General features: G+C 42.5%; 1 protein-coding gene across 3 annotated transcripts in view; it reads right to left on the reverse strand.

Moving 5' to 3' along the window:
• The window catches only part of FGFR2 (fibroblast growth factor receptor 2), an 85667-nt gene that overhangs the window by 41785 nt on the left and 21362 nt on the right, over positions 1-22520 (reverse strand). For all 3 annotated transcript variants that reach the window (XM_055720674.1, XM_055720675.1, XM_055720672.1), the window contains 2 exons: positions 17183-17352; positions 9934-10057 (listed from right to left, as the gene is read on the reverse strand). In XM_055720674.1, coding sequence (XP_055576649.1) covers positions 9934-10057; positions 17183-17352 — 294 coding nt within the window. The remainder of the gene's footprint in view (positions 1-9933; positions 10058-17182; positions 17353-22520) is intronic.

A 22520-nucleotide genomic window follows, 5' to 3' on the forward strand; every position in this document is an offset into this window, starting at 1 on the left:
TCTGTTTCTTTGGATAGCTCTACAGCATAGCTTCAGCTTGCTGTCCTGTGTGCATTTGAGCTAAAAATCCATCTTTGCTTAACACCTTTACAGCACAAGTTCATCTGCACACCTCTTTCACATGGCAGCAAGCCGGGGGAAAGAAAGGAAGCAAGGCTGACATATTTGGCTTGATATGAAGCCCACTGATGTCAGTGAAAACGGGGGGTGGGGAGAAATCACAATCAGAACTAGTTAAAACATGTGCTTTCAAATCACACTTACATTAGAGGGTTAAAAGAGACGGGAACAGCCAGCAAGCCCAGGGCTACGGCAGGCAACATGAATGCTCTTGTTTTAAAATGTGAAATTATTAACAGGTTTTTAAGACCAGTTCATCCTTAAAGCAAAGGCCTATTGTCAGGCTGACACAGAGTGTGTTTCATCAGCCCCGCGGAGCAGAAAAAGTCATAGCAGCAAGAGTTGTATAACAGCAATCTTGGAGCTCGCTTGCGGTACCCCTCACATGGGACATGCATAAGCAAAAGCTTCATACGTGTCTGAACAAAGCAGGGAGAGGCCTTATTTTAGTATGAAAACACACGGGACCCAATCAGAACAACGAGGAGCTGAAATTTCATTGAAATTCTTTTCAGTGTACCCTGAAAGAAAAAGGCTGCAAGAAAATATGAAAACTAACTTGTGACTTCTCACAGAGAAATAGTAAAATTTACTGTTCTGGCCGTTTCCAGAGACTGCGTTCGTTTTTTACACACAGAGATACCATCCTTGGTACTGTGCACAGCTCCCAGCACTCAGCTGCTTTATAAGAACCAGAGACAACACTGGGGTCCATTGGACTGGGCTCTCCAGTAGGCTCTGCCAAAGGTTTACTGTATGCCTGGCAAACAGCATCTCTCCCACAGGGATGATGTCCTCTCCCAGCTGCAGTGAGCTTAAGTCACCAGTGCACCCGGTGATGCCATAAAGCACACAGTGGGAGTTATTATTGCTGTTGTTATTGTGACCCGACTGCATATTTTTCATCCTCCAAATTTCCTTTCCTAAAAACAGCTCTGCCTTTAAAGTAAAATGGAAAGGATTATGTAAACCTTTAAAAGCCCTCTTATATTCCTAAACTTCTCCCCCTTTTCTTACACAGCACACTCGCCCTATTGAGCAACGCAGGTGTGAAATGATCAGAAGGACCACGGTGTTCTCCCTTCCCCAGCCCTCTGCCTCCCCCGCTAGACCAGCCGGCTGACTGACCATACCTCGGGTGCAGGCTCCCAGGGCAGGAGAGAAGCTCCAGCGCCCAGAGCTTCAATGCTCTGTGCTGGACCATCCAAGACAAGACATATCTATGTTGGACCTCACGCAGCCATTGGGCTTGCCTTCCCTAGTGATGAAGTTTACCACCATGTGGTCCCATGTCAAGAGGGGAGATGTTCTCCTCTTGCAAAGACCCTGGTTACACACATTTGTCGTATTTCTAGTAATTCAGGTAAATGCACAGAAAGTTTGCAAGATGCAACAGCGTTCATAGCAACCACTTAGGCTGGCCACGCTTGGACACAAACTTTGTACTCCAAACCAAAAAAAGTTCCTCTGCTACTTTCTACACTTCCGGACCTCTCTTCTTGTCCTGGCTGTGGCTGGGACAGTTAATTTTCTTCCTAGTAGCTGGTGCAGTGCCGTGTTTTGGATTTAGGATGAGAATAATGTTAATAACACAGTGATGGTTTGGTTGTTGCTGGGTGATGTTTACACCAAGCCAAGGATGTTTCAGCTTCCCAGGCCCTGCCAGCGTGAGGGCTGGGGGGCACAAGAAGCTGGGAGGGGGCACAGCCAGGGCAGCTGGCCCGAGCTGGCCAAAGGGATGTTCCACACCATACGATGTCATGCTCGGTATATAAACTGGGGGAAAGCTGGCCAGGGCCTACTGCTCGGGAACTGGCTGGGTATCGGTCGGTTGGTGGTGAGCAACTGTTTCTCAACCCCTGAGGTTTTTACCCTTCCAGTTCTCTTCCCCATCCTGACACAAGGAGAGTATGTGAGCGGCTGTGTGGTGCTTAGTTGCTAGCTGGGGTTAAACCACGACGCTTCTGCATCTACATTTTCCTGCCTTTCAGTGCACCCTCCAAACAGCCAGCTTCCTACAAAGCCGGGAGGACCATCACCTGAGCAGCAGGTGCCAGTACCCTGCTTTCTGAGAAAATGTCACTGAAGGCGGGGGGGGTGGGGGGGGGAAGTCATTTGTTGGACTATTCATTCAGGTGTAGACATAGGTGGGTTTCAACAAACACTCCAGCAAAGGAACGTACATCCGAAGCCAACTGCTGAAATGAAATTATGTTGCTCAGTAATGAGTATAATCCAACCTAACAGCAGAAACAAGACTGCAGGTGCAAACGCTAACCAATGCACGTATATTCACTTGTATATGCAGAATACATGAACTACTTAACAGCAACTGTTTTGACCAACTAATTTGCGACAGTGACCAAGAATCCCTAAAAGTATATACAAATTTTTACTTTCACAAGCATTTTCAAAAGTGGTAAAGACTAACTTTACTCCAACAAAGCCACTGCCCTGTTGAGTTCTTCCCTCAGCTCAAGTTCTGACAGTACCGTTGGTTTTCTTTCATGAACAGTCAAAAATTTCAACGTAATCAGGCAACCTTTCGAAGAACAGCTTGAAAAAAATAATCTTAATATTTGATGTTTACAGAGCAGTTCAATATTCAAAAGTGCTTATCAAACTACGATTTTTAATGCATCTTTGTATGTTTAAATGGAACAACTGCTACTGAAGCTACACCATGGGAACAGCAGTAATCCAAAGATGACCTAATGACTTAAAATCCTGAGAACCTGTAAAACACAGCCACCTCTGGATTTCAAGTCACATAGTGGTTCATAGAGCACCGAGAGGACAGGATACCAACATGAAGGTTTGTAAGTACAAACTTTTTTTTTTAATAGCGACAAAATTCCGTATTTTACTGATTTTTCCACACTTCAGTACTTCCAGATCACTCACCCTCTTACCTATCTCACCCTGATGCCATCCCTCAAGGGTTTTTTTCTCCCCTGCATTGCAATCCTCTGGAAAGACTCCCCACACCCTTTCACTCTTGCATCTTCCCAGTCCTGTCTCCTGCCAACCTCAGCTCATTGCAGTTACGCACAACCCCTGATGCCTATGCTAAGTGCCACCTCCATCCACTTCCACCTCCACTACATCTCTTTTAACTTAGTTTCATCCCCAAAACCACCAGTGTGGTGGTCTCAGTTAGGATCCATCTCTCCTGCAATGAGCAGCTATCCCTTTGCAGCCACAGGGTTGTCCCACCTCTGCATTTCCTCCCATGCTCAGGGACAACGTGATGAAACGTAGGTGCAAACCCCTCATTAATAAGGCAGACATGATTAATAACCTTGCGTTTGCCTTTAATCTGACCCGTGCATCCAGTCTGTGTCACAGTTCATTTATGACTTTTCTATATTTATGATAAGAAAAAAAAAGAAAAGCTTTTTTTTTTAAGAGGACATAACTACCAATTTACTACCAATTACGCTGCCATTTTTTTCAGTAACAACACTGTTAGAATAGACTCAATCAGGTCAGAAGGCCCCTCTTACTAGGCACAGACATGGCTTTTGACACATGCCAATCGCACATTTAACAAGGCAATAGTCTTGTTAGCATCTTCAGACAACTCCCGCAAATTCCTACTTGCATTTCCACGAGTAGGATACTGCACAAATTAGAAGGCATGATTAAAAATGATAATAACAGAGCTGAAACAATATCCTGTTCATCATTCATCAAAAGAAAAGAGAAATACCTGCCTTGGGGCTGTAATAAGACAGAAAGTGGGACAGGGAGACCAGTCCTCCCCCAGCAGACTCTGCAGGAAGCATTCCAAACATGACAAATTCACTGTTCACCCAGCAGATGAAGTAATGACACTAGTATTTGTCCATAAAACGTAATTTAGCCAGACTACTCCAATGAAATCAGAAGCTTTAACACTATAAAACTAGAGGGTTGGAATATTTTTACCTTATTAAGAAAGGCCGGGGAGGGGGGGGGAACATAAGCTTTCATTTTCCCTTAGCTGAACCATCACACTGTGGTCTTTGTTTTCAGGAGCGAACCGCACAGCCTCCAGCACTAAACAATTTGCGTAATTTCTTCTCAGACGCACACACCTTGCCAAAAGCCTACTGCCAGGTGTAAAGTCCGCACTCAGGCTTATCAGCCCATTAAATAAAATCTTCTTCCCTCTCGGCCTAACCAAATACCTGAGGGCAAGCATCAGTGTGGATTCCTTCATGCTTTCAGCCCCTGTCTCATCATGTCCCATGCCGCAAGCACTTGGGTGAAGATGTCAAGCCAAAGCTTGTCCATGTAAAGCGCCAGTCAACAACTACAGGCACATCTGCCAGAAATGCAAGTTTAGGCTTGGTTGTAATACCTACACACTTAACTCCTGCCAGACATCAGTGGTACAACGTCTAAGGCATGCATTTAGTTGGTGTCAGTTCCTTTTTCGTATGTAACCTGAATCCTAAAACCAATTCTTTGGAAATTAAGGAACGTAGTATAGTTAAGTCAAACAAATTCTGAACTTTATTTCAACAAAACAAGCCTCGCCAAAAAGCAAAACTACAACGCATATGTGTTTATGAATTTGGGAATGACAACATGGAAACACGACTTTAAAAAAAAAAATACTCGTCCGTGCCATGTTCACAGTTAGAGACTGTGAGAGCACATGAAAGTCCAAAAATAAAACTGACTAGGCAGAAGAAAAAACGTTGCCTTTGTTTCAAAACTAAGGGAAATATAAACAGTGATGTACCAATAGCAAAACACTGATTCCATTTTAATCAGTTTTTTGTTTAATAATGTGCTGGAAAAAGCAAGAGTAAAATTCATCCTAAAGCTTTCTAAAACCCCCAAGGGTTCAGAATAAAAGCGTTTTTCTGCACACCTGTCAGTAAAACCACTCATACATGAGATTTCTGGGGCTCAAGCTTTAAATTGAGAGTCATTTTAAATGCTTCCTGGACGATAAGTTATTCTCGCACTGTTTTCATATGAAAATATGAATTACTGTTAAGGCACAACTGCGTGGTACTCTTTCAGCTCTGGAGTTCACTCCTCAGTAATGAGGACCAAAGGCATGGCTATTAGGCAAATTAGAAACTGGTCAAAGTACAGCTAAACTGGCTGTTTTTTTCTAAAAAATACATTTGTGACAAGTTATGTTCATTTTTATAATAAACAGCAGGGTCTTCTCATACATTCTTGGAAGATGCATCGTGTTATAGCAGCTGCTTATAAAACCCAGTAAATGTGATAATGTGCCAAACTTCATCTGAAACCAAACCATCTTTTGTTTCCCTGGATGATGACATTAAATAGGACAGAAATGGCTACCTGCACTAGGACTGTTCGAACACTAACCTTTTTTTTTTTGCCATTAAAATATAAATTCAATTAGTTACTTCCATGCTTAAACAGAACTGCCACTGCTGCTGAAATTGTACTCTAGCGATAATTGCAATCCAAGAGTGAGCTAATTATATACAAGTCTCAGTGGCTGCATTCCCACGTTGCTTCCTACAACCCGGATTCACTACAATACAACTCATAAGTGAAAACCACATCGTTTTCATTCATTCTCCCTTAAGACTGCATGACTTTATATATGTTTAATGAGAATGGAGCTAGTCTATTAGTAAGCTTGCTATAAAAATGCAAGTTTCGACCTACTGTTCAATACAAAAGAATAGAAAGGCACTTCAGCTGCATATATTAAAAAAAAAAACCAACAACCAGCTGATGGGCTAAACTGTACAAGGCAAAGAACATTCTTTTAATTAAGGTACTGGATTAGGATTCAAGTACCAGCTTTACTTTTTGGCTCTGCCACAAGCTTCCTGCGTGACCCAGGGCAAGAAATTTCATCGCTCCACAGATCGGTTTTTCATCTATAAAACGGACAGTGACATTTTCCTCTCCCGGCCTCTCCGCATTTTGGTTGTAAGCAATTACTGTGTGCTGGCACGTTGCCTTAGACAATAAGTATCTAATATTAATTGAAGCCTCTGGGTAGTCCTCCAATAAAAAGCTAAAATCGACTCGTCTCCCTTTCACAGGATCCTAATGGGGTTTTGTAGCACCACCATTTGCCGCTGCTGCAACCTCACACATTTATATCCCCCAGCAAAGCACTGCACGTTGCCTGCTCAAGTCCCTGTTTTGAAATGGAGGAGGAGGAGAGAGGAAAAGGCAGTTGATTGGGGTATCCCTAACATTTAAAGAACAACTTTGTCCAACAAGGAATATCCTGGCCAACTCGAATAGACAATTCCCCGCTAGCGCTGTCAATGCGCACGAGTATCCTGTGCAATACGGAGAGGCTGCCAAGGACTTGCTGCTTTTTTCTTCAGTATTTTCTACTCCCATTGTAAAAAATTCAGTGCAACAGTTTTGCCAGGTTTGTAAATTTGAACGAGACCATCTGAGCTGAGCTGACTATTTTAAGAGGGTTCTTGCAAGTAATTACAAGGTAAAAACGAGAATACTTCACACCTACATTCTGACTGAAAACTACTCAGCCCTGCTGGCTCCAGGCTTTTAATTGTCAAAAGAGTTCAAGGTCTGGAAGGTTATTGGCATCAAGTAATACTGGATATTCCTAACTAGCATTGTGTCATTATTTGGCACAATTTTTGCTGGGATACCTCCCAAATCTGTGACATAATCAGAGGGTTCTCTACATTACACCATATAGTCAGATGCTCATGTTAGTGTAATACGTTACCATGTTTAATACCATTTGCTATTACTTACACTTAATCAGCTCTGGAACCAGTTAAACCATATAGGAAAAGTAATTTCAGAGGCTTTCAACTGACAGTTTTCCACACAGAACTTGACCTAAAATTACAACCTGAAGTTTGTAAGATGCAGTCTACATATACAACTGCCTCTAAATAAAGATCCGTAACTCTCCATAACCCTGTGGGAACCAAAAATTCATGTGAAAATAGAAAAAAAAAAAAAAAAAAAAAAAGCACAAAACTAACTTCTGTGTAACTGTCTTAACTATAAAAGGTGTCGGAGTTTCCCCTTCTGGCCAGCCTTGATTTACTGCTTCAGCAATTTTATGCCCAACCTCAACAATTATTACAAGCTTTCAGCATCACAGAAATGGCTGACCTCTCTAGCATCAATCCCTCTTTCAGGTTAAAGGCCCAATGCAGTATTTCTTGAGAGACTCACACTAAATCCAGCACAGGTATCTCAGGGTTTGCATTCCCATACACATGTTTTCAAAGTAAACTAACAATTGCACCCCTGAACTCATCAAATTAAATGCAAAAAGAAAGTAAAATGATTGAGCAGAACTCCAAAACGCAGGTTGTGACTTGCAAATGTCACTTTTGGACTTTTGGTTTCATATCTCTCAGGACCTGAGCATCAGAAAATGCTGAATATTTGCCCAGGGAAAATCAGGGCTCCTTTGGGTGCCATCAGCAGGGTACCTGGCACCCCGAATCACTAGTTGCTTTTGAAAAATCTCATTATTTACTTTTCTGCCTCTCTAAAGGAGAGGAATAGACATTTAAATAAATGACATAATCCTTATTACCATTCCATTCATTCATGCAGGTCACTGTAATTTACTGCCAGGAAAAATAAACTTCTGCATAATATTCCTCAATGTAAGACATTCAAAAGGCTCACAGGGGGAGAGGAGGTGAGAGGGCTTCTGACAAATATTTGCTCAAGTGACCACATCATCCATGAACACATTTTCTAGAAAAAATGGGTGAAGAAATTTATGGTCAACGTGAAACATGCCAGACTGGGACTGCAGCGGTAACGAGGAAAAGGAGCAGGGGACAGAAAAGGGAAGGGGAATTTTTAACCAGTTTCATTTCAGCAAGGAAAACTCCCAATATTGCAGAAGTGCCTTTTTCCTCCCATGTAGCCCACTAAAAGAAAGTTTTAAGCAAAACTTAAGTCAATCTACAAAGCAAAACTAAACTTGAATCAATATACGATTCCCAAAGAATTAGGGAGAAAAAAAAACCCAAACAAACAAACAAAAAACCCAGGCTTTAAGTTATCATCCCCTTATATACTCCTTGGGCCAGGCTTTAAGTTGAGCCTCGCCCCTGGCAAGTTCATGCGAGCAGCCAATGCCCTCCAGCAAGGTGGTCAGCAGAGGACCAAGGCACGCAGAACACAATTCACTACCCTCTCTGGCAGCTGCTGCTGCTGCATCCTCCACAAACTTTGTTTAAAAAAAGTGTTCAAACAACAATGGCTTTGCCAGTCACTCGGTTCACCTCAACCATCCCCATAGCTCACCCTACCAAGGACGCCAAAAATATTGCCAGGGCGATACCAAAATCCTCACTGCTTTCAGCGTTGACTACCTAAAACCAAGTATAGGTGAGTTGGGTGGTTCACAGACTGGTTTTGGAGATTGAAATGTTTGAGGGCTGGTGGTAGGGCTTCAGTCTGATGGCAGCCCCGTCACAAAATTATCTTTTCCTCTTCTGCTCCATGAAGGCTAGCTCTCGCTGGCATTTTCATGGGGAATGTTTTCATTTCTTGCTGCCTGAGAAGCTGGCAGTTGATTTCTTTTGGATTTGGGGGTTTCCGCAGATTTAGGTGGTCTCAGACAAAATAAGACGCTACTTTTAAAAGGTCATCCAAAACAATGCAAGGGATGCATTTTTATTCATGTAAACACCGATTAAGAAACAGGGAAATTAATATTTCATCACCATTTTGGTCATATAAACCAAAACTCACAGCAAGATTCCCCACAGAAGATAAACTGGGCTGTCAGTCACCAGCCAGCAACGGCTTACGATCATCAAATTCACTTTTGCTTTCAATACTGATTGATCGAAAGTTTTATCCCCAAAGCTTGTGAGGCTCAGATCACCTCACAAGCCTGGAGAGAGCAAAAGCCATTCACGACATAGTTCAGAAACTGCAGCTCAGATCCCCCAAGGTACTACCAGCAAGTCCTATTATAACAGCCAAAGCGATTACTTTTGGACAGCAATGCCTTCAGAGTCAATAAAACTGCTCACACCCACCCAGGCTAATCAGCAAGAGTAGGGGTGAACAGACCTGGCTCCTGAGGTTTCAAGCCCTAATTTAGCTAAGCACTTACATAAATATGTGTAAGCCTTATTAAAGTCAACAGGATTTTGGTATTATTAAGTTAACATTATTAAGCTTGTGCTTAATAGCCCTGCTGAATCTCACGGCTTTGCTACCACTACGAATTCACACAGCTTTTTACAATTTGTCCTCAGGTAAAACACTTCTTCAGAATTTTTGTCCTGTGTTTCAGGGGCTGCTCAGAGCCCACACAACAGGCTGTGGCTGGATGTCGGTTACACTGCTGCGAAAGCTCCAGATCTGCACTAGCTTCACCGAAGTCAATATCTAGCTTTTCACATAAAAAAAAAAAAAATCATTTCAGCTATAATAGCTGCAGTCTAAAGGATCACTTGACAGTTTTCATAACTGCAGTTATTAAAATTTATGTTAGTACAATTGTACAAGTAATAATTAAATTGTAATACTAATGATTAAAATTACATCAGTATTTATTATTTGGTTGTCATGGTAAGCTTGTGGGTGTATCACAGCAACAAGAATTCACTTGCACACGTGGATATTACACCTTTGACAAGGCACGGGTATAGATCAGTCCTACAGACGCGAGCGACACAGATGAGTATCTAAAGGTATGTAGCAATTGGTTACGTAGTGAAAACGTAACGGAAATATACTGTGAAATCATCTTAAAACCAATGCAAAATGTACCAGCTTAGTTCTAAATGTTTTAACAGAGTCATTAATTAAAAGCATTGTCCTACACGTGACAGTTTTACTTACCAACAACATCGAGATGGTACGTGTGATTGATGGATCCGTACTGATTTTCCACGATGCATGTATAATTTCCTTTGTCAGACGGGACCACGCTCTCCATGATGAGACTCCAGTGCTGGTTGCGGACCTGGTGGGTTGAAACCAGACAGGCTGGGAACTTCGTCAGCACAGTTTCACCCTCTCCCCCTCCAAAAGAACTGTTTCCTGAAGAGTTAACCACTCGTAATCCATGTTTAAAAGCCTCTTCTGTGCTCATTTGACAGTTCTGGATACCGAAATACTTTATTTGTGCCTGATCTGGTGCAGGACGGCTGCAGCAGTGAAAGCTTTTGTGCATTCTGCTGGAAATGTACCTCGTCCCTGATCCGAGCGCTGTGGACGTCGGTGCACACTCAGTTCTACCAGGCTTACGAAGATGTCACCAATTAGCAGCAGTTGCCTTACCAGGCTTTACCTGTCAATCCACTCTAAAGCGAATTCACACCCTCAGGATATTTCCCATCTGTCTCCAAACAATCATCTGATACTATTAACTGCCCACCAGCAATATGGGATGGATATGATCCCCTAACATCTACGTCTTTGTCTTTCTCTAACAGCTCAACTACAGAGCCCCTGTATTGGAGAAACAAAGTACAGAAGAGCAATGTTTGGGATCCCTCCCACAGACACACAGAGTGGGCACCACCTCCTGAGGCTCTGGGGTACCACAAAAAAGAAATGAAGGTGCTGCCTTATGAAAAGTGTCTGAAGAAAATCCTCATGGCAACGGAGAATAAGGGCATACATTTATTTCATTTAATTCTTCTCAGACAGAATGTATTAAAGGTGCTGATTCTGTTCCCATTTGAACTCGAAAGGAGTGTTGGCATTCACCTCACAGAAAATAGGATCCAGCCCAATACTGAAAGGATACAGAATCATCCGGTACACATATATATTTCCTGCATCATAAGCTGGCTCTCAAAATGACCTTTTGCTGGCTATCCGCTAATCCCTTGTTTTAACATCACATTTTTGACAAAGCACTCAAAACTCTTAACATTATGGAGCTGTAATGTACAACTTTTCAATTGTGAAGTACGTTTTTTAGCAAATGGAATAAAATACAATCTGGTACAGTCATTTTAATCAGCCAAATGGAAAGTAGTAATTCAGTGCAGTACACCAGAAAAATTTATGGACCATTCAGTGACACTTCCAGGAACTATACGTTCTTAAAACATCATTACAACTATAGGTCTGAAATCCTGCTTCATGTCTGGCTGTTGTGCAGGTCCTTATCCAGCAGGAAAAGACTGTGCGGGGCCACGTCCCCGGTGCCCAGAGCTTAGCCCTCACACTCGCTGCAGGTAAAAACGCCTTCGGTTCAAAGCCTGGAAGAAGAGTCCTCTCTGCAAGGGGCTCCTGGCTTTCCTAGGCCCCCCAGCTAGTCATTAGCTCGTTGATATTACTAGTATTGTCCAGTTTGGGGCTAGTAACATGAGCTAATGACTGGCCACGTGGACTTTGAAAAACAAAGGAAATGTGGACAAGACTCCAGCAGCAGGTGAAGGGCATGGATGCTAACCCAAGGTCACAGAAACGTGTGACACGACCTCAAAATCTCCACTCCAAACTTACAGCTCCTCTCCCCAGCCCCCACTCTCGATGGTATACAACAAAACTACATATTGATTTTTTTTTTCCCCCACACTACAAAGAGCTAAGAAATAAGTTTATAAAGCTAGAAATTGTTTATCAGTGTTATTGTATTGTCTCGTTATTCTGCTAAGCAACCTTGAAAGCCAATGTTTGGGTCAGGAAGAATTACTGTCATAAACTATTGGTAAACAACAAACACAACAGCTACATATTTTGCATATTTTACTTATGAGCTATTTTGAGGGAGACTTGGTCAAAGTGACCTGATCTTTTTGCCATTGCAAGTTACATCACACTTCTCAGAATCAGAGCAAGTGTTTTTAACCAATTTGACTGCAAAACAGGAAGAACAGATCATGGTTCGACAAAAGTTAAAACAAAATAAAAATGGGTAACAACCTGTAATTCATTAATTTGATAGGAAAACACAAGAAATTATTTCACATTCAATAAGAAAACATAACTAACTTTGAGCCACAAGTAGATATACTGGATAGCAATATTAAAAACTATTTGTGCTCTTTCCCTTCTTGTAACTCCAATGAGAAGAGATAATATCTTTATAATAAAACAGCTTAAGCCTCTTCAGTTTAAGCTAAATAACTGCTGTAGAGGCCCAAAGCATTTATGACACGTTGTCACACAACCAGATTTATGTCATGGATCTGGATTCAACTAGATTCAGCTTGATGACTTACTCTTTCTGGTTACAAGCGCAGCATTGCGAAGCCCAGAAAAACTCCCCTTTGATGGGGATGACAGCATCTCCTCCTGCTGAAAGCTCCCAGATCCAACTTTTCATTCTTGGACACGTGACGGTCCTGCCACATACTCACAGCCATGCAGCTGGCGACACCCTGCTCATATAGGCTTTGTTAACATGGTCTTTTTCAGTAACTCCCTAGCCCCATAAAGCCTGTCTTTGGGAAGCAAAACTGGTGATGTTACTGACAACCAGCACCAAAACCATACCGCTTTATGTAAAAACTAGTTTCAAAAGAGGTGCAAAGCAGAGCTTCCGCACTACACAGGTCTTACACCAGCCTTCTGTGTACAGATGTACTACAGTGATACTCATTTCTTTGTTGGGGTTTTTTTCGGGGGTTGTGGGGGGAAGGCAAACCAAACCCCAAAAAAAAACCCCAAAACCAAAACACACCCTTGTGACTCAAGTTGCAAACAGATGGAGTCTTTGGTAATGCAGGTTAAAGCCATTAGCCGCCTCCCGGTTGCTCACTAGGGTCCTTCTAACTGAAGACACCAGTGCTACAGCTCTCCAAATATTCCCTACTAAGTTTCCCTGGGTGATACCAACTGGGTCCATATTTAAGCTGTTTAAGTAGATGACTTGAGTTAGTCTGGCAGACAGAACATATTAGGAAGCTCACGTGAACTAATCCACTAGGAAAAAAACATGAGGGCAGCAACAAGGCACTGAAAGTGGGAGCATCCTCACCAGGCACACGGGGTCCTTTCTGGACAAGTGTCCGCAGCCAGACATCCATCAGTTGCAGGAGACCTTTCCAGTTCTCCAACCTGACTAGCCCCTTGCCAGCTACCACCCTGTTATTACTACTATTTTATTCCCTGAAGCCCTAATTCATACTGAGTTCTTTAAAAATCCTGGAGCATACCCACACAGTTCCACGCACTCCGTCACCTGGTCTTCAGGGCAGCCTTTCCCATTTGTCATTGCCTTTTCTTGACATAGGGAAATTCAGGGAACAACCACATTCCAAGTATCCCAAATCACAGCTTAACCCTTCAGATATATTGCCGCCGCAGTTTAATAACTGCTTTTGACCTCTTTTTCTTTTTTTTATAGCTTTGCAATACCTATATTCATGTTTTATCTGTGCTTCATACCCAAAAACGGTGCTTTATCTGCAAAAGGATTGAGATAATAAATATAATCTCAAAGTGTTTTCTTCTGACTAATTATGGACGCTTCTAGCAAATTACAGAGATGCTTTTTTTTTGACAAATCTTGTCCACCAATTTTTTAACCAATTCCTCCAAACAGTCTCTCTAAACAATTCAATCTTTAAACTAAATTATCAATATCAAATGCATACAACTGTACCCTTAAGATTTAGCTTGGAGATGGGAAAACTACACTGGAATCAAAATGCCAAGAAATACTGGTCAGAAATCTAGGAAAGGGCAAGGAATGTTTCTATGAAACGTGTTGCTTTTGGAGTATCATAAAAAAAATTGTGGACAGTTCTGTTTAATTTTAAAATGCATGTCTTCAGTGAACAGTTACGTCATGAAAAGTTGTCACTTGGCAAACAAAAATTATAAAAGAGGGTCAATTTAAAAATTTCAATCTTGAAAGAAAGATCAGAAACCAAAATATGATTCCCCACAAAATTAGCACAGTTCAGCCATATAGTGGTAGTGCTCAGGTAGAGAGAACAAGTGCAGAACATCCATGCAAAAGCCATAGGCTTTTACAGTTCCTATAGCATCAGAACTCTTTCTTTACTCCGCATTTACCTGGTTGAATTTAAATGTATACAAGACGACTGTACTGATGAAGCTTATCAAAACGAGCACGAGAAAACACACACCTGTTAAACAGTAACAACTGATAGAAGTACATTTGCTTTCTGGGTGGCGTACAGAAAAGTAAAGGCTCCTGTGGTCTCTCATAAAGGATTCAGATTATTCACTCAAAGAAAGTATAAAATATCTTTAAAGCAGAAGCAAGAGCTATCACCACTTTAGAGGCAGAGAAAAAAAAAATTAAAAGACTAAAAAGGATTTAGACATTCAACAACTGATCCCTTTCTCTTTGCTGTAGGAAGTCTGGGTATATCTTGAAAAATCGTAAAAGGTTCAATTTTTAAATTCACCACCCAGAATTAGTCACAGTGGAAGAATTTCACTTTGGAAGCTATCTTGGCCAGCACGTACACCCTTCGGCTAGCCTGCCTGAGTGCAAATTGACTCAAGGCATTCCCCAGTCAGAGGGACAAAGTGCTACAGGTCACTATCTGATTGCGATAAAGGGAACACAAAGAAGAGATTTCTTAGCTCAAGACAGCAGGAGAGAGGTGGCTGGAAGGTGACTGGAAAGCTTCCCATTTTCCTTTCTTTTACTTTGTTCTTAAAGTCTTCAAGGGATGATTGCCTCTTCCGAAAGGGATGGATGGTGTTACATCAACTGTTGACTGGCAGGTATGGCCAAGTTTGGTTCCAGCTATTCTAGTTGCTCAAAGTATTACGAACATGCAGCTCTCCAGCAGAAATGCTTTATATATAGCAATGGCAAGACTGAAGACAAGCTGGCGTACAATAATTATCACGAGTTGCTGTGATATGTGCCTGAACACAGACCAGCATGGAAAGGCTCAATCCTTTCTGCAGATTCCTTCATTACAAGTTTGTCAGTGTAGAGACATCAAGAAAATACAGTTCTCTCTTTATTCCGGAATAATTTTGAATAAGACCACAGTGACCTCATCCTGCCTCTCTAACAAGAAGAGGGCACAGCCTCCAGAAGCTTTGGAGGTCTCATTCTGTAACACCCTTTCACTAGAAAACAAGCTTCCATCTTAAAAAGATGGTTATTCAAAACACCGACAGAATCTAGAATAGAGGTAGATCTGGTAAGCAGAATGACAATGACAAGTAAATGCTACCAGATCATTTAAAGTTTGATGGATTTCTGAGCAATGAGCAAGTCCAAAATCCACAGCTGTCTCCCCACCTTTTTTTCCTTTGAAGAGATGTAAGAAGTTATGATTTAGAATTATAGGTATATAGTTCAGTTCACACTGAAGCTGGCTTCGGAAATATGCATCTGTGGTTTCTTCCCAGAGTACATACATACCTAGGAAGTCGTATACGTTTAACACACATGAACAAAAATTTAATTTGTGCCACTTAATGGGCACAAGTCTAAATGAGCTCACCCAGATCCCTAACACAGGCTAGCAGTGGCAGCACGGAGCTCTGCGTGGGCTGACTTAGCCCACCAAAGGTCACCCTCCCAAACCAGAGATCAGGTATCTCCATCCCGCCTTGCAAGACACACATTTTCCTTCACAGTTTTCAAGAGCGATATCTACGTTTCCCCTTCTTGAGATGTAAAGTGTTCAAATAATGTCCCAGTTAGTACCTAAACGGTTACTATTATTTTCCAAGACAGGATTAGTTTGTTGCGGGTTTTTTTTTTTCTTTAATTGGCGCTTTTTTGGTTTTTAAAAAAGCACTGAGAAAAAGGTGAAAATCGCTGAATTGTAGCCAATTCGTTAACACTCCATAGCGTTATGAAAGGCAGAAGGTGTTGCCAGGTGTACACTCATAAGCAAGAGTAATTTATGGGGTAAGCAAACATAGATGGAAAAGTCTACTTAGATAATTAGCGTTCATGCAGGGAGATTTTCTGGGCTTCGCTCTCTGCTAACACAAATGCTGGAAAAATTGACACTTTCTACAGTAAATCTAGCTAGAGAGGAAAGGCGGCTATGGGCTGTCCTCCTCTGCACTGGAAAACGTACCAAGCAGGATTTGAGTCAACAGCACAACGAAGCAATATACGCCCTGGCTCCATCAGGGCATTGCAAAACGTGGCACCCCGAAAATACTGTGATTGCTGGGGTAAGGCAGCAGCGCAGTACCGGGGGAGGCAGCCCCCAGGACTCGTCTTGAGCTTAATGCTTATTTCTGTCTTAATTACCATTACAAATTGCTCTGAGCTCCTCAGCAGAAGTTCTAGGCTGGGGTTTACAACCGTGACACAAGGTGACTAACTCGGAAACTTCTCGTTTTGGGAGCAAAGCTGCTGAAGTGTTGCATACATGAGGTCTGCAGAAGACGTTAAGGTAACTCAGAAGTGTGGGCAGGATGGCGCGGGTAGGGCTGGAACAGCAATTTGCCATCAAAGTCACGCAGCCCCATTCCCTGCGAAGAGCAGGATAAGATGACCGAATCCTGACTTCTGACCTGACCTAGGCAGATACCAGGAGGTTAAAGGTCCACGCACTAACCCACAGAGCTAGCTGGCCTCCCTAAAACTCTCTCTTAATCAGTAACCACCGATTTCAAATGAAACATCTAATCTGAAGCTGTTTAAAATTCAAACAAACCCTTGTAAGTAATTGCTGTTACTCTCCCTCAAATTCTGCTTCCCATTTCAGTTTCACAGGTCATAAACTCTACAGAAAATAGTAACTTTTGACTTCCAAACCTTCCTTTACTGAACTGCCTACAATCGCCAGCGGATGGTCATGCTTCGAACAACGCAGCTGAAAATGAATAGAGCAAAATAATCTTACTCTGCTTCGCAAAGTCAGTCTTTACTTCTCCAAATAAGTCTCTATAAATAATCCTTAGCTGCTCTGCTATGATACAAGCTTGAATTTGAGAAAAAAAAAATAAATATAGAATTAGTGCTCAGTAAGTAAACATCTACCCTTCCCCCAGAAGAAAACAATTTTATTTATTTTTTTTTGCTTCTGTGTTTCATCCAAGGCCGTTAAAAGATTTTCTGTTGACTTCAGCAAGTTGGGGTTTTTTTGGTTTGTTTTTGTTCTTTTTTTTTTTTTTTTACAGCCTCGGTCAAGAACTGAAATTGCGAAATCACATCATGAGATCTTACCTTATATCCACCAATACGATGCTCTTGTTTAAACTCTTTCCCATTTTTCAGCCATCGCATCGTCGGTGTTGGGTTTCCCATCGCTGGACAACGAAACTTGACAGTGTTCGCCGCTGGCACCGCATGTAGCCTTTTCTCCATTTTGTCCGTATGTGTCCAATAAGGCGCCCCTGTTTTGAAGAGATACATCCAGAAATATCAGTACTCGGAAACTGAGCTCTCTTTCCAGCCCCTTCCACAGACAAAGCACTGCACACATTCATTTTAAGTGTGGTTCAGAAAGAGTACACGACTGGAAATCACATGTTGCAAGTGTTGACCAGAATTTTGCAAACAGCTCAGTCTGCAGCTTTGAGTACATAATTTATGACAAAATTCCAATAATTAACCACAGATATCCTTTGTTTTGTGTATGTCAAGTAAGACAGAGGGACCGAGTTTTCAGCAGACTCAAATGATCAGATGCCTTTGACCTCAAGTTGAGTTACTGTGAGTGCGCAGCAAACTCGGAATTCTTGGACCTCAGCTGTGCAGCCAGACAGACCAAGTTGGAAGACCTGTTGGAAGCATCAGACTTAACCCTTCCTCATTTATGAGAAGGAGGAGACCAAACATACCTACCCGGCAGCACGCTAAAGCTTACAGCGTACAGTGACAGGGTGAACTGTGCTGTTACTGTCGCAAAACACACTAGAATACATTTATAAATGGAATATATTTCTGAAATCTTAACCAAAGAGGAAGAAATCAAATGAGTAAATATGGATCAGCAAAACTCAGCGATAGCATTTATCATTCCGCCGGGATTTCCCAGCCTCATAAGCCCACCGAAGCCTAAATGCTCAGTGACATCCAACACCGTGGCAAAAAATGAGAGCGTCTCCCTCAGCCCATATTTACCGAGTCACCACTTGCACTGTCTCCTGGCAAGGTTCTCCTGGCTCTTGCTCACCCCTTGCCATGCCCTGGCCCACACAAGGAGCAGGAGGAGCGCATGGAAAACCCTTCTCTCATCCAGGTTCTCAAGCGTTTGTCACATACCAGTACAGCATACACAGCAGAACAAAACATACAACTGCCCATCTGGTTTTACCCTCCAACAAGTACAGTTGGATAGATAGATCCATATCCAAGGTTATCCCACGCTCTGGATCCATGTGTCGCTTTGGCTACATCGCACAGTATCTTCATGGCATCGCTTCAGTTGTCTCACCATAACAGTTTAAAAAAGTTAAAGATTCAAGATCTGCTTAATAGTAGGAAACATTAATTTCTTTTACAATGGAGTTTTCCTGAAGCAAATCAGATTAGTGTGGAATTTTTAGGACTAGAGGGGTCCAGAAAAATAACTCTATTTCTCTCTGCCCTGTTTCATTTCCTTCATTAGCAGCCTAACACTCCACTATAAATAAAGTCTTCCGTTCCGCAAATATTTATAGCAGTTCTTACAATCAGTGCAAACTCAGAAATCCTGCTACCCCCCTCCCTAAATAAAAATACAGCTGGATAGAAAATACAGGAATAACTCCTTTAACAATGTCTCTCTCAGTATAAAGAAAACATTCTAAAAGTCAGTCATATAATGATGCTAAGAACGATAAGTGGGTTGGGTTTTTTTTTTTTGCCCGAAGTGGCAATTAGTGTTAAAATTAATGAAGCAGAAAAGCAAAGCAAATTTGTGCATGTAATCAAAATAGAAAATCAGGTAACTATTGAAAATTTAACTGCAACACTAAGAAATTGTTACACAGACTAAAGTGAATTAAGGATGGAAGGAAAAATCGCTGTAACATTATTTGCTAAAACCAGATCACGTTAAAACAACAGAAGACTTTAAACAAAGCCAACCAAAGGAATTAACTACTACATCCAACGACCAAATTACAAGTATCCCAGGCAAAGATGGCATTCCATGTTGGTACTGATGTATTGAAAGGATATTTTCTCTGGACCCCTAAACATCTTCCACAAGGCAACGTAAGGTGACCGCTGGTGGGCCCTACCCACAATTGCCACAAAGTCAAAGTAAACTGTGGCAGGGCAAAGCCAATCGACCATCCGAACCAGCCACACTGGTATCTCAGACAGAGCAGAGTGCCTAAATTTGGCCCCAAATGGACAATGCTGACCCAGCAACACTGTGACCAGCCAGCATGGTCACTTCTCATCACATCCACCGCACGCACCTTCTCACACCTACGGAACACAAAAAGCTTGCATGCAGTCACTGGCACGCACAACCTCCGAACCACAGGCTCCGCAGCTTGCCCATGGCGATGCTGCTCTGCAGAGCACAAGCTGGATGGACCCAGCTCTGGAGAAGCTCCCATCAGGGTGCAGCCCGTGACCAGGGCATTGGAACTGGTCAAGATCGAACCATCAACAGTGCCCCAAACAAGGCTAGTTCCTGCGGCCAGGTTCCTACTGCATTACAGTGCAGCTCACCCTCTGGTTTTCCTGCGTATATCCCTCCTTTCCATCAATCCTCACCCTTTAAAAAACTCTGCTCCTGGAAGAGAAGTGATCCAATTAAGACTCGTATACATAAACACCCAGGGAGCTAAAACTTTGCTCTACAGAAGAGGTGGGAGCAGAGAAGAGGCCAGGAGGATGCAGGCAGGAACAAAGAGAAGCAGCTCAGTTCTGTGCCACAGGGAGAGGGGGAATGGAAACTCCCCAGGCTGGGAAAAAGGACTCTGCTCGGAAAGCTTCCCCTCACACAACCCTCCGCGTAACCTGCAATGCTCCTGAATTACAGGGGAGCTTGGAGGAAAACATGCGGACGTCACATGTTGAAAACACTGTCTGAAAACGCTTCAAGACATCCTACCATTTTTCACTAGGTAGTAATAACATACATTGGCAGCTCCTCAGTATGTTTAAGGGAAAAGAAAAAAGGCAGCAACATCCAGAAACCGTAACACTCACCCTCATTTTGTGCTTTCATACAGCGACTGATCCGATTAACATACAGCATTTCTCTTTATAATTAAATCATCAACACCTAAAAGCACCTTTGACTGCTTCTATTTGTCTTGAGAGGAAAAACATCCAGATTCACTAAAACCAATAATGAACGTAGTTAACGAGTATAGACCACCAAGCGCCGACAACTTCTACAGACGGCGTCTATCCCATCCCAACTTTGCTAACAGGACAGGTGGAAGTAGGTAGCACCGCTGTGAAAAGTTCACAGCAACAACAGGGCAGACTCCGGCACATAGAAGTAACGAGCAGCAGGGGAATGGGTGGGAATTCCTGACTGCTTTTAGAGCTCTCATTAGTGAAGAAAATATCCTGCTGACCCACACTGCACTCCACTGCAAATACATTACATCTAATCAGGCAAATCTCCTGTATGTGAAATTGAAATTAGGCAGCCCTGGGGACCACTTCAGGACTCCTCAATTTTTATTTCAACTTATCTGACACAAAGAAATACAAAAGTAGTCAACTCCAAGCCTGCCTGACAAGCACGTTCAGCAGGCAATAATGCACCTGAAATGACCACATCAAACCCCTCCATGGTTTTCAGTACTATTGTATTTGACCTTTAATTGAAAAACACTTCTAGGCAACATCCAATTTTTGCTGCTCCCTTGAGTGGGTTTCCACTCTACAGGATTTGATGAATTTGAACCTTGTTTCATCCTTTCTGAAATTCTTCAAGGCATGAAAAGAACAGCATGTGGATTACATTTAGATACTTATTTGTTCTTGGTGCCAATTTACCATTGCTTGGCCCAGACAAAATTGTTTAAAGGGTGATAAGGAAAAAAAGTCATAAAGCTTCCAGTCGCCTGACTAGAATTCTGGGCAGAATAGCAGTATCTTCAGGGGTACCCAGGGGTCTCCAGAATAAATTACTGTTGGTGGACCTCAGCACAACCATCACAACAGCTGTTGCCTTACCAGCACTAAATCAGGATTATAGAAACCCCTTAAGTTAGGGCTACCTCCCAAAATCATGATGAGGATGAGGCAACAAGTACCAACACTGTTTTCCCCAGCGCTGTCACTAGGAACTGATGGCGATCAGCCTGCAGCTTTGTAAAATGAAGTCCCAGATCAACATCCTTGGAGGCGACCCTCCAGAACCAAGCTACGGCAGCTCTTTAAGGCAACAAAGGGGAAAACTGAATTGCCAACAAAGCCATTTTGTCGAGAGAGAAGACTATTTTGCAGTGGAACCAATCCTGCACCTTCCCCACAAGCACTAATCCCTTCAACAAAAGCTGGAAGTAATAAAAAGCTATTCAGGATGCAGTCTGGAACAAATCTACCACAGTGTTTTTTCAGACAGTTAAAATATCTGTCAAGCTAAAAGGACACCAAACGCAGAGTGAAATCTGCTATGCATGCCTTTTACTTAAAAATACACACAGGGCAAATGGTCAAAAGCACATGTGTACACACGAGCGCCCGCCTCTCCCGAGGACGAGTTGCTCCTCATGGCTACTGAGCCACGTACAGCCTTCGCCGGCTCCAAGAGCAGTTGTATTTTCTGGGCAGCCTCGAAAAGGACACTCAATTCCCTCAACAGCCTCTCTGCCTGTGTTTGAAAACCTTGGCCTCCGAAAAATATATTTGTAACCCAGGCAAAGAAAATCAAAAAAGCTTAAAAGAATACTCAGCATCATAAATAAAACAGCTCTAAAAGGTTTGCTTTAGTTTTAAATATGCAGGAATGGGAATGCCAAGGTTCAGTTTCCTGTGGAAGGCACTACAGCCATTTCCTGCCTCATCACATCATAATTAACATGCCAGGACAGCTGGACTTTATCAGAATTGTTTCATCAAAAAGCAACAACCTTTGAAGACTATGGCCTTTTGTTTCCATCAGTAAAGGCATAACCAGGCCAATTTCCATTGCTTATCCTTAATGATCGCAGCTGTAATTTGTATGTAAATTATCAGTTAAATTGTTTTAGATCTGCAAAGCTCAAACCATGGTGCAGGAAACCCTTCAAAACTTCTCTCAAAGAGCAGCAGCCAGGGGCTCCGGTGAGGTCTTGGACTTTCCCAGGCTTTGCCCATCACAGGCAGGAGAAGGTAGAAGAGGACACCGGACCGTTGCACACCGCTGTCTGCCACGTGGCACGCTCAGGGCGGACATAGCGTACCCCTCCGCTCCTCACTCACTTCTCAACCTGTCTTGCAACACCGCATCTTGACTTAGACGTGGCCTTTTGGATGCGATATAAAATCTAGAAGAGGAATACTGACGGGAAGGCTTAGAAGACACTAGATCCACAAGCTTCAGTGGTTTGCAAAAGCACCGCACCAAGTCCCACCCCTAATTTTCATCCAGCTCTGATCTTGCCAAATCACAACTCCC

This window comes from Falco cherrug, chromosome 9, assembly GCF_023634085.1.
Source record: "Falco cherrug isolate bFalChe1 chromosome 9, bFalChe1.pri, whole genome shotgun sequence".
Lineage (NCBI taxonomy): Eukaryota > Metazoa > Chordata > Aves > Falconiformes > Falconidae > Falco > Falco cherrug.